This window comes from Chanodichthys erythropterus, chromosome 1, assembly GCF_024489055.1.
Source record: "Chanodichthys erythropterus isolate Z2021 chromosome 1, ASM2448905v1, whole genome shotgun sequence".
Lineage (NCBI taxonomy): Eukaryota > Metazoa > Chordata > Actinopteri > Cypriniformes > Xenocyprididae > Chanodichthys > Chanodichthys erythropterus.
In genome coordinates this window covers 37,241,741-37,253,801 of record NC_090221.1, presented here as the reverse complement: position 1 = coordinate 37,253,801, position 12,061 = coordinate 37,241,741, and the positions used below count along the sequence as shown (strand labels likewise).

General features: G+C 37.5%; 1 protein-coding gene across 1 annotated transcript in view; it reads right to left on the bottom strand.

Annotated features, from left to right (window-relative positions):
* Positions 1 to 496: 496 nt before the first annotated feature.
* The window catches only part of LOC137035953 (amyloid beta precursor protein binding family B member 2), a 23,229-nt gene continuing 11,664 nt past the window's right edge, over positions 497 to 12,061 (bottom strand). The window contains exons 8-13 of the mRNA XM_067409847.1: positions 7,566 to 7,680; positions 7,065 to 7,140; positions 5,291 to 5,374; positions 5,060 to 5,175; positions 3,594 to 3,776; positions 497 to 652 (exon numbers count right to left, since the gene is read on the bottom strand). Of these exons, the coding sequence (XP_067265948.1) occupies positions 497 to 652; positions 3,594 to 3,776; positions 5,060 to 5,175; positions 5,291 to 5,374; positions 7,065 to 7,140; positions 7,566 to 7,680 (730 nt within the window). The remainder of the gene's footprint in view (positions 653 to 3,593; positions 3,777 to 5,059; positions 5,176 to 5,290; positions 5,375 to 7,064; positions 7,141 to 7,565; positions 7,681 to 12,061) is intronic.

The window sequence follows — 12,061 nt, the reverse complement described above, 5'->3', positions numbered from 1 at the left end:
CACTGAACATCATGATCTGATCTGTCAGTGCTCGATTTTACACACACCTTCCTTTCCCAATACCCCGACACCAGAAAATTCCCTCTAAATTTCTTGCGGAAAGAGAACAAAATTTCAAAGGATCCAATTTCCCAAGTGTGTGAGTCGCATTGAATGAGTGGGTGGTTTGAAATGAAACACACTTATGGCACAAATCAGACTGGAGCTTGAATCCAGGTCACGCGTGTAAAGAGTTACATTGATCTGAGCGTGACGGGATCGGTGAGACATGAACTCTGACGCCCTCGAAATACTTCAGTGAAAATGTGTTAGTGTAAGGCAGAGGCATGCTTCATTCAGGACAGTCGTTCGAAATGCTTCTCGCTAAGCACACCGACATCTCGTTCATCTCGCGTTACACTTTTTGTCTTTTTTTGTTATGTTGTGTTTCTCTTCTCGGCTGCATCAGTAAATACACACACACACACCTGCTGTCCATCACAGCTGTTCTGTTCCGTCATTGGTGGGGAACCTCGGGGGCGGGCTTCTTTTTCAGAGTGTCTATGATTGATTGGACGCCCCGCTTCACGCTGGACGTTACGCGGCGGGTGACGGAGTCGCTAGGGGCCGGAGCCGAGGAGCCGGTCTTCCCCAGACACTTCTGATACCGCAACTACAGAAAACACAGGATCATACTGGTTTGATTTTATGTACTTGTATGTACTCAGATGTATGATATTCTTCAGTACAACTTAAACTTATGTACAGCATCTGTGGCATGCTCACTCATCCTTCAGCTTGTAAAAACAAATAACATGTTTATAATAATGTTCCCTCAAGAATATTTGCAAAACTTTTCCATTCACTTGTGTTCGCTCACAACTATTGTGTTCAAAAAATGTTTGCTCGATGAACTGCTTTTATTCTCACACACATAACATTTGCGTTCCCTCGAGAAACTTTTACACTCACACAAGAAACTTTGCGTTCGCTCGAGAAACATTTTCTTTTCGCTCGAGAAACATTTTCGTTTCGCTCGAGAAACATTTTCGTTTCGCTCGAGAAACATTTTCGTTTCGCTCGTGAAACTTTTGCGTTCTTTCAAGAAAATTTGCGTTCTTTCAAGAAACTTTTGCGTTCCCTCAAGAAACATTCTCGTTTCGCTTGTGAAACATTTTCGTTTCTCTTGTGAAACATTTTCGTTTCGCTCGTGAAATTTTTGCGTTCTTTCAAGAAACTTTTGCGTTCCCTCAAGAAACATTCTCGTTTCTCTTGTGAAACATTTTCGTTTCACTCGTGAAACATTTTCGTTTCGCTCATGAAACTTTTGCGTTCTTTCAAGAAACTTTTGCGTTCCCTCAAGAAACATTCTCGTTTCGCTCGTGAAACTTTTTCGTTTCGCTCGTGAAACATTTTCGTTTCGCTCATGAAACTTTTGCGTTCTTTCAATAAACTTTTGCGTTCCCTCAAGAAACATTCTCGTTTCGCTTGTGAAACATTTTCGTTTCTCTTGTGAAACATTTTCGTTTCGCTCGTGAAACATTTTCGTTTCGCTCGTGAAACTTTTGCGTTCTTTCAAGAAACTTTTGCGTTCCCTCAACATTTTCGTTTCACTCGTGAAACTTTTTCGTTTCGCTCGTGAAACTTTTGCGTTCTTTCAAGAAACTTTTGCGTTCCCTCAACATTTTCGTTTCACTCGTGAAACTTTTTGCGTTCCCTCAAGAAACATTTTCGTTTTGCTCGTGAAACATTTTCGTTTCGTTTCGCTCGTGACATGTTCGTTTTGCGCGTGAAACTTTTGCGTTCTTTCAAGAAACATTTGCGTTCCTTCAACATTTTCGTTTCGCTCGTGAAATTTTTGCGTTCTTTCAAGAAACTTTTGCGTTCCCTCAAGAAACATTCTCGTTTCTCTTGTGAAACATTTTCGTTTCACTCGTGAAACATTTTCGTTTCACTCGTGAAACATTTTCGTTTCGCTCATGAAACTTTTGCGTTCTTTCAAGAAACTTTTGCGTTCCCTCAAGAAACATTCTCGTTTCGCTCGTGAAACATTTTCGTTTCGCTCATGAAACTTTTGCGTTCTTTCAATAAACTTTTGCGTTCCCTCAAGAAACATTCTCGTTTCGCTTGTGAAACATTTTCGTTTCTATTGTGAAACATTTTCGTTTCGCTCGTGAAACATTTTCGTTTCGCTCGTGAAACTTTTGCGTTCTTTCAAGAAACTTTTGCGTTCCCTCAACATTTTCGTTTCACTCGTGAAACTTTTTCGTTTCGCTCGTGAAACTTTTGCGTTCTTTCAAGAAACTTTTGCGTTCCCTCAACATTTTCGTTTCGCTCGTGAAACATTTTCGTTTCGCTCGTGAAACTTTTGCGTTCTTTCAAGAAACTTTTGCGTTCCCTCAACATTTTCGTTTCACTCGTGAAACTTTTTGCGTTCCCTCAAGAAACATTTTCGTTTCGCTCGTGAAACTTTTGCGTTCTTTCAAGAAACTTTTGCGTTCCCTCAACATTTTCGTTTCACTCGTGAAACTTTTTGCGTTCCGCTCGTGAAACTTTTGCGTTCTTTCAAGAAACTTTTGCGTTCCCTCAACATTTTCGTTTCGCTCGTGAAACATTTTCGTTTCGCTCGTGAAACTTTTGCGTTCTTTCAAGAAACTTTTGCGTTCCCTCAACATTTTCGTTTCACTCGTGAAACTTTTTGCGTTCCCTCAAGAAACATTTTCGTTTTGCTCGTGAAACATTTTCGTTTCGTTTCGCTCGTGACATGTTCGTTTTGCGCGTGAAACTTTTGCGTTCTTTCAAGAAACATTTGCGTTCCCTCAACATTTTCGTTTCGCTCGAGAAACATTTTCGTTTCGCTCGTGAAATTTTTGCGTTCTTTCAAGAAACTTTTGCGTTCCCTCAAGAAACATTCTCGTTTCTCTTGTGAAACATTTTCGTTTCACTCGTGAAACATTTTCGTTTCGCTCATGAAACTTTTGCGTTCTTTCAAGAAACTTTTGCGTTCCCTCAAGAAACATTCTCGTTTCGCTCGTGAAACTTTTTCGTTTCGCTCGTGAAACATTTTCGTTTCGCTCATGAAACTTTTGCGTTCTTTCAATAAACTTTTGCGTTCCCTCAAGAAACATTCTCGTTTCGCTCGTGAAACTTTTTCGTTTCGCTTGTGAAACATTTTCGTTTCTATTGTGAAACATTTTCGTTTCGCTCGTGAAACATTTTCGTTTCGCTCGTGAAACTTTTGCGTTCTTTCAAGAAACTTTTGCGTTCCCTCAACATTTTCGTTTCACTCGTGAAACTTTTGCGTTCCCTTGAGAAACATTCTTGTTTCGCTTATGAAACATTTTCGTTTCTCTTGTGAAATATTTCCGTTTCGCTCGTGAAACTTTTGCGTTCTTTCAAGAAACTTTTCGTTTCGCTCAAGAAACATTTTCGTTTCGCTCGAGAAACTTTTGCGTTATTTCAAGAAACTTTTGCGTTCAATCAAGAAACTTTTGCGTTCGATCAAGAAACTTTTGCGTTCGATCAAGAAACATTTTTGTTTCACTCGAGAAACTTTTGCTTTCCCTGGAACATTCCTAAATGAGAAACATGTGATGTGTGTTTGTGACACTCACCACACAGGCCGACTGCACGGCCTCCGACACGCTTCCCGCGTTGGGTTCGCACCAGAACACGTGACACTGGAAGTGCTGGTTTCCCGTGTCCATGATGAACGCAAACGTATGGACGTCACGTCCCACGCCCATGAAAGACAGGAAGCGCACTCGACACTCCACTATGACTTCCTCCTCCTCTTCCTGCCCGAACAGAAGAGAAATGATAATAATAAATCTGTCCGATGTCACCCGCTCTGAATAATTTTCACAGGCCTTTTTTTGAAGGTTTTTGATGAAAACATTCCAGGATTTTGTCCAAATGTCAGTTTCAGTGCAGCTTCAAAGAGCTCTACATGATCCCAGACGAGGAATAAGAGTCTTATCTAGAGAAACCATCGGCCATTTTCTAAACAAAATAAAATGTATATACTTTTCAACCACAAATGCTCATCTTGCACTGCTCTGTGATGCTCCACCCATTACGTAATCACGTTGGAAAGGTCACGCATGACATAGGTGGAAGTATCGAAGTAGGCGAAAAACTCCATCTCATTTTCTCGTATCGTTGTTTTACCTTTATTTTGTAAAGGCTGTTTGACTTAGTCTTTGCATGTTCGCTTTGTAAACACTGGATTGGTACTTCTGTCTATGTCACGTGTGACCTTTCCAACATGATTCAGAGCATTGCAAGACAAGCACTTGTGGTTAAAAAGTATATAATTTTTTATTTTTTTAGAAAATGTCTGATGGTTTCTCTAGATAAGACTCTTATTCCTCGTCTGGGATCATGTAGAGCTCTTTGAAGCTGCACTGAAACTGACATTTGGACCTTCAACCCGTTGAACCCCAGTGAAGTCCACTATATGGAGAAAAATCCTGGAATGTTTTCCTTAATTTCTTTTCCACTGAAGAAAGAAAGACATGAACATCTTGGATGACATGGAGATGAATAAATTATCAGGAAATTTTGATTCATAAGTGAACTAATGCTTTAACAAATAAAATCTAAATGTAAGAAGCATGTAAAACTTTTGCGTTCCTTCAAAAAACTTAAAAAAAAATTGTTTTCATACGTTTTTTTTTTAAAGCACTTACATGAAATATTCAGTAAATGTGTTGCATTGTATTTAAGTTAAGAATGTGCATGTATGAAATCAAAACTACATTGGCTTATATCTGCAAAACAGTTTTAACAAATCAAATCAAATTATTTTGAAACATTTTTGTCATATTTCAGACAAACTGCCATGAGTTAGTTTGGAAATGTTTGTCTGTGAGGGCATGGAAATCAATGTGTTTTTTGTGTTACTTTTTATTTTAATATTCAATCTATTGTGAAGTATATAGCAAAAATGTGAATCTGCTTAAAGCGCCACCTAGTGTCAGACGGGTGAATACAGGAGAGAAGTTTGAGGTCTCTGATTTAACCGTTTCAGGGCAGAAACACAATGAAGCAAAAGGAAAATAGAAGTAGAAAGCGTCACCTTTTCTTTGATGACAGTAATCGTGGCGTCAGCGACGTTCAGCAGGACGGGGGTCCAGTCCTCTTTCCCTGCTGAGGACATCAGACTGTCTATCGCTCCATTTATCATGTCCATTCCTGAAACACACCGTTTGAGAAGAACATTATAGTCTGCGCAGTTACAAATGTACAAAATGACTCCAAAACCTAGTGATCTGTCTATGAAGGTGACATGAGTGTGTGTGTGTGTTACCTATAGGTCTCAGTACTGACGTCATTCCCAGGTAAAGCACATGGAAGCTGTGTTGTAGGTCAGTCTTTGGCGTTGGAAACTCTACTGAGGAAACACACAGATGAGAAACAAGACCTGATCATCACACAGAATCGACGCTCTAAATGCATCACACACAGCTCTTGATGCACGATGAAAACAGAACAATGCGTCCCTCGGGACACGAGGAATCCTGCGCTGGGCATCTTTGCATTATAAATACGGACGGTTTCTGCTGGACGAGCTGCTGTGATGAAGATGAAGATGAGACGGAGTAATTCACTGATCTCTGCACAGCTGTAACATGCTGTAATTGTGTTTTAATGGGTCAGAACTGCAGCTCAACTCTTCTTTCATTATCTCACTGATCACTGCAGACATTTACAGACCTAATGAAATAAAGCGCGAGCTGTGCTGAGGTCAGCGCGTCCCATCACACGCTTTATTTATAGACTCCTCTACACACACACACACAAAATAGATATTTACATCAAAACAAATGAATAAACCTGTAGTAAAACAGCTTATAGGTCTATTTATATTTACATTTTTGCTGCAACAAAACACTGCAAAAACATCACCGACCAATAAAATACAAGCATTTGCGTCATGTGATCAGAACTCCAGATACATGTTGAGATCGCCTTCAAATAAAACTGCAACATTTTACAGAAACTCGTCTGGGATCATTTTGTCATTGAATCTGTTCACACTATAAATGTTTGGTTTTGATCTGATCTGACTAGTTTTGTAGAGGAATATAAATTGTGCCTAAAATATACATTTATTTTACATTTTGCAAACTATAAAAAAAATAGCTAAAACAGCTATAAACTGATATGTAAGCTGACATCACATTTTCTTATTTTAACATAATTTTTAAATCTTCGAAAACCTGAATATACGAGGAAATTAAAAAAAAAAAAAAAAGTGATATTTTGACCTGGAAATGTCATAAAAATTAATTAAAAGTTTAAAAATCATGGAAATTTTTACAATGAACACAAATGTTTTTTGCTATGTCAAGCTCATTTAATATTTTATTAGGTATAAATTGCTATAAATGGCTAATTTACGAACTTATTATTTTATTTATTCATACATTTATTTGTTTAAAAAAATCCTGCAATCAAAAAAACTAGGAAAGTCATGTAAATTAATTGGAAATAAAAAGTGTAAACCTTGAAGAATGTTCAGTTATTGAAACTTCTGGAATTTAATTTGAATTTTTATAAATAAAGTTGAAAACAAACACTTTTATGCAGTAATGCAAAAGCAAAGAAATGGATATTATATTATAAACTAATTATAAAAGATATTTAAATATATGTCAAATAAAAACAAATCAAAATAAACCCCTTATTAAAAAGTAATTAAATCATAAAAAAATATATATATATGTAGAAATTAAAAACTATTAAAATAAAACACTTGTTAAAAAAACTAAAAAGAAATTACTATTTATATAAAAAAAAACTTAAATCACAAAAGACAAGTAAAAAAGTCATGTAAACTGAAGAACATTCAGAACCTCTGCAAATATAGAATGTAATTATTTTCATTTATAGTTATTTTTTTATTTCATGAATAAAATTTGCACAAAAAAATGCATAAGTTTATTTAAAAAGTACACTAAAGTTCTTATTCTACACAGGGTCTTTAGATATTGTCAAATATTGAGAAGCGCTGCTCTAAAGTGACTCATAATCATCAAACAGTTCAGATTTGACGGGTCATGTGACTTTACATGTCTTACCTCTGAGAGGAACATCAGAGCTGAACTGAGACGAGGAACCTGCGGCGGGACCGACGCTCCTGCGTTCGGCCATAATCTGAGAAAACAAACAGAACAACTGAGGAAAGATTCTCCAATCGCCTTCATCCTCCCGCAGGTCGTTAATCTGAGCGTATAAATCTGAGCTCAATGTTAATCAACGTCTGTGGATGGACGTGCTGAGCGGGCAACTTTACATGAGGATGGACAGCGCATACTAAAACACACACACACACACACACACTCAACAGCAGAGAAATAAACGCAGATATTCTCCCACAAACACACATTTATCTTTCCACAGAACAGCAGAGAAATGGCTTCAGATGAAACGGGACAGACGATTGGTTACTGAGGCGCTTTCCTCATAAATATTCATGAGCCAGATAATAAATCTGTGATTCGATTTGTCCGTCTGAATGCGAGTGTTTGCGGTGTGAATGTGAATTATTCCTCTGGCTGTGTGAACGGGTTCCTCCTCACCTTGGAGCAGATCTGCTTCAGGCTGCTGGCGACGGTTTCCGCAGGACTCTCACACTGGAACACGTGACATTTTAACATACGCGTGTTCTTGTCACGGGCCACATATGCAAAATCCCTGAAACAACAACAGAGACGCTTCATATTGAGATTGTAAAGCAGGAATCTGTGGAGTTTCCTTCAATCATTCAGACATGCAGATATAAACACGTTCACAGTTTATCTTGTTTATGATGCATGATTCGCTCTGAAAACTGAATTCTGAATTCATGGAAATCTTGAGTTCATTCGTTATGGCAGGTTTTCCTGAATGGGATTTGTTAGTTGATGAAAAGCTAATAAACAAGGAAAAGCTACAATGAATCATAAAAAAAAAAAAAAATAAAAAATTAAATAATGATACATACAATTAAAATACATTTTAAAATAAAAACAATCAACATAAAAAGTAGTAAGAAACAATTCAATCATAAAATGTCAAATTAGAATGTAAAAAACAACCTTTGTAAAAAAAAAAAAACTTTAAAAAACAATTAAATCATAAAAATGTCAAATTAATTTAAAAACAATCCAAATTTAACACTTGCTAAAAAGCAATTAAATCACAAAATACAAAATTAAAATAAAATAAAAAATAAAAATAAAACATTAAATGCAAAAAACTATGAAAATAAAACAGCTACTAAAAAGCAATTAAATATATATATAAAAATGTCAAAGTAAATTTAAAAATGACACTTGCTAACACTTGCTAAAAAGCAATTAAATCACAAAATTAAAATACAATTTAAAATACAAATAATCAAAATAAAAAAATAGTAAAATGCAATCATAAAATTAAATAAAAATAAAACCAATCAAAACAAAAGGAAAAAATATTCAAATAAAACATAATAAAATGCAAAAAAACAATGAAAATAAAATACTTACTAAAAAGCAATTAAATATAAAAATAATAATTTTCAAATAAAAACACACGTCACATGATGACCATTAATAACATCAGAGAGCCATGAGCGTGACTGTGCTGTAAAATTATTGAAATATTAACTCAAAATCTCTTCAAGTGAATATCTGAGCTCAAAGAGCTGACAAAAAGCATCAGGGAGACCCGACGGAAATAAATCAAGCGCAGGAACGTCACAGACTGAAGAAATAATATATTACACTCAGATTAAAGAGCGCTTAATCAGCAGATAATGAGACTCCAGAAAAAAACATCCATCAGAGAGAGACGCGTGAGAGAAAGAGGTGGAGGAATGTGTGTGTGTGTGAATGTAAAGGTTAATGGTTTTGTGGCCGTGTTTCAGTGTCACCGCTGACATTCAGAGCAGCAGCTTCAACACACTCAAACTGAGGCAACAAACGCTTTCTGACGTCTAGAGCGGCTCGATCTGAGAAACGCCAGGGTCGTGCCAGAGCGTGTGAACTGCAGGGGCAATTTACCAGTTTATACAATTTAATAATATATAGCTTTATATATAAATGGGGTGTTTGTGAAGGCAGGCTGTAGGAGTTTCCTGGCTTCACAGTCCAAATATATGGAAAAGCAAAATGCTCAAATAACATTTTAAGTTTCGGTTTCTGAACAAATAAAGCAGTAATTGATGTTATAAATACATGAGGCTGATTTTTGTTATTATTAATAGCCTTGTGGCTCCAACCCTGGTACAAAACTCACAAAAACACACTTCAAACTGCTGGACTGACACATATTACACAATCAAAACAATCAAAGATACAGCTGCGAGCAACAATCATCGGAGTTCAAGCTCTTTAATGCCTTTAAAAAGGGTACGCAAAATAATCTTAATCCAAACTGAAAACAAGATTATACAGTTTATGTTTGGTTTGAAATACGATTATTTTGCTTACCCCATTGGCAGATTATGTTGCTTGTTTTAAAGTAAAAACTCACTTAATTTTCCTGAAATCAAGAAAATAATTTTTACTTGTCAAGAAAATGCTTCTTGATTTAAGAACTTTAAGATGTTTTGACTAGAAACAAGACAAAAACTCTAAGTAAGAACAGCATTTTTAGCAATCCTGTAAACACCTAAATCATAGATTTCAGGTAATTTACCATAGAAATAATGTGTTTTTGAATCCTTTTTAACTGTTATAGCGCCATCTATAGTCCAGTGTCCATAAAAGTGTGCATGCATTTTTATAATCATGTGTTGCATGTGCTCATCTAATTTCAGAAGTTTAGGAATTATGGCTTTTGTGCACACTTGGCCACGCCCATTTTCTAAATAACCCTCAAATTGGTGTATAAATACACTTGTTATTTACTTATAGAGTCCAGAGAATTGTACTGCAGTGATTTTATCAAGGTTGAGCGAAAAACCTAGGACTGGTTCGCAAAAGTAGATTTTTTTTTAATTATTTGATTGACAGCAGTGGTTCTTGAGGCATAGTTGCTCAGAATAAGGATATCTAACATATGATATGAATATCGTGCATATGCGCGAAACTTGCAATGGCACCCCCCGGTGACTGATTTCTTTCAAATCTTCTCACAGACCTCTAGGACAGTGAGGCAAACAGGCCCAGCGAGTTTCATGCCGATCGGCCTCCATTAACCTTGTCTTAAAGGTGCTCAAACTTCATTGGCCGATGGCCGGCGTGTTTTTCAAGATGCAAGAATGTCCTCATAAACAATAGTGGCACACTGGACAAAGACACCGCATGCCAATTTTCAAGTAAATCGGACTGACTCTTGCATAGCTATAGCCGTTTTCGTGTTTTTTATTATTTTATAGCACCACCAAGTGGCCAGTCGCCCCGTCCTTTTTCACGTGACCACAGACCGAGTCCATACATAGGTGTACCGAGTTTGGTGAAATTTTCTCTTGCCGTTCAAGAGTTATAGACATTTTAGTAAAAGTGGCCACGCCCACTTCAAACATTTTTGCTGTAGCGCCCCCATCAGGTCGATCGGAGTGAGCCTCTGTGATGTAGATGGTGTGAGTCCTATCAGACCTCAAAGTTTCAGTGCTACGCATTTTAACCCCTAATTAAACACTGAAAATCAATTGACCCTTCGCCGGGAGTTTGATTGACAGGCGATCTAACCAATCATAATGCCATTTTGTCCAACAAAGCAGATTAGCAGATTAACCTCGGTGTACTTGAACTTGAAAAATGGCGTGTATTTACGTCTTTCCGCATTTTAAACAACATACCTTCTGATGTTCATTCATGTTTATTTGATGCTATAAATGAACTATTAGGAAGAGATGATCGGTTCACGAGCCGCTTGAGCTGAGGCGCCACAGCGATCTATCACGACACATTAAAGAGCCACAAAATGGTTTTTATTGTTTAAATTTCTTTAAAAATGACAAAATTAGAAATTTGAGACTTTGTTTCATATCAAAAGTGACCTGCCTTGTCTTGTCTGTCGACGTGTTGTCAGTGTCCACTTTGCTCCGTGATGTATTTTTCATGTGAGAACATGATGTGTGCCGTGACAGCGCCATGGCTTGTCGGACATAGCAACAGTAACTAAAGGGGGCGGGTCTTTGAAGTCAATCATCACAGGTTCATGAGTTTACGCTCTTCACTCCTGCATTTAGATTCGACTGTCACTCAGAGTCTCTGCAGTGTGAATGTGGCTTTTATGTGTCTGAAAAGTGAATTTCACTATAAATGTTATGAACTGAAGCTCTGAGGAAACTACACAACATACTGACACACTCACAGGATCTCCGCCTGTCTCTGCTCTTTACCTGCACATGAAGAGACTTCAGCTGACACGTTAAATCACAGGTGTGTGTGTGTGTGTGTGAAGTCTCAGAGCCCCAGCGATGAACCCATTCTGTCTGTCTGCTCACACATAGAAATTAAAGTTTCCCGACACATGCTTACGGAGAAAAGCACTTTTCAAAAGTGACTCTGAGGATGATGATGATGAGGAGGAATCACATTATACTTTCAACTTGCACTATCTAACTAAATACTAATACTCATTAACATTAACTCAGACAGACAGCTTGGTAGACATGTCATGAATGATTCCTCAGATCACGTGTTGTTGTTGAGTAGAGTGTGCTGCTACTTTACAACAGAGGCTTCATTTTCTCCAAAAAAAGAGGCGAAAATATCCAACAGACACACACTGAAGGAGGAACTCAGCCACATCTGACCAGAAGATCACTGAGACATGAAGGTGCAGGACTACTGAACTCTAAACAACACACCTAGTAACCACACAGAACATCCTAGCAACACCTTAGCAACAACCCGGAACATCTTAGCAACCACCCAAACAATCCACAACACCCTAACATCCACAGAGAACCCCTAGCAACCACCCACAACACCCTAAGAACCACACAGAACCCCTAGCAACACCTTAGCAAACACACAGAACACCCTAACAACCGCGAAAACCATTCACAACACCCTAACAATGACAAACAACATTCTAGAAATCACACAGAACACCCTAGCAACCACCCACAACACTCTAAGAACCACACAGATCCCCTAGA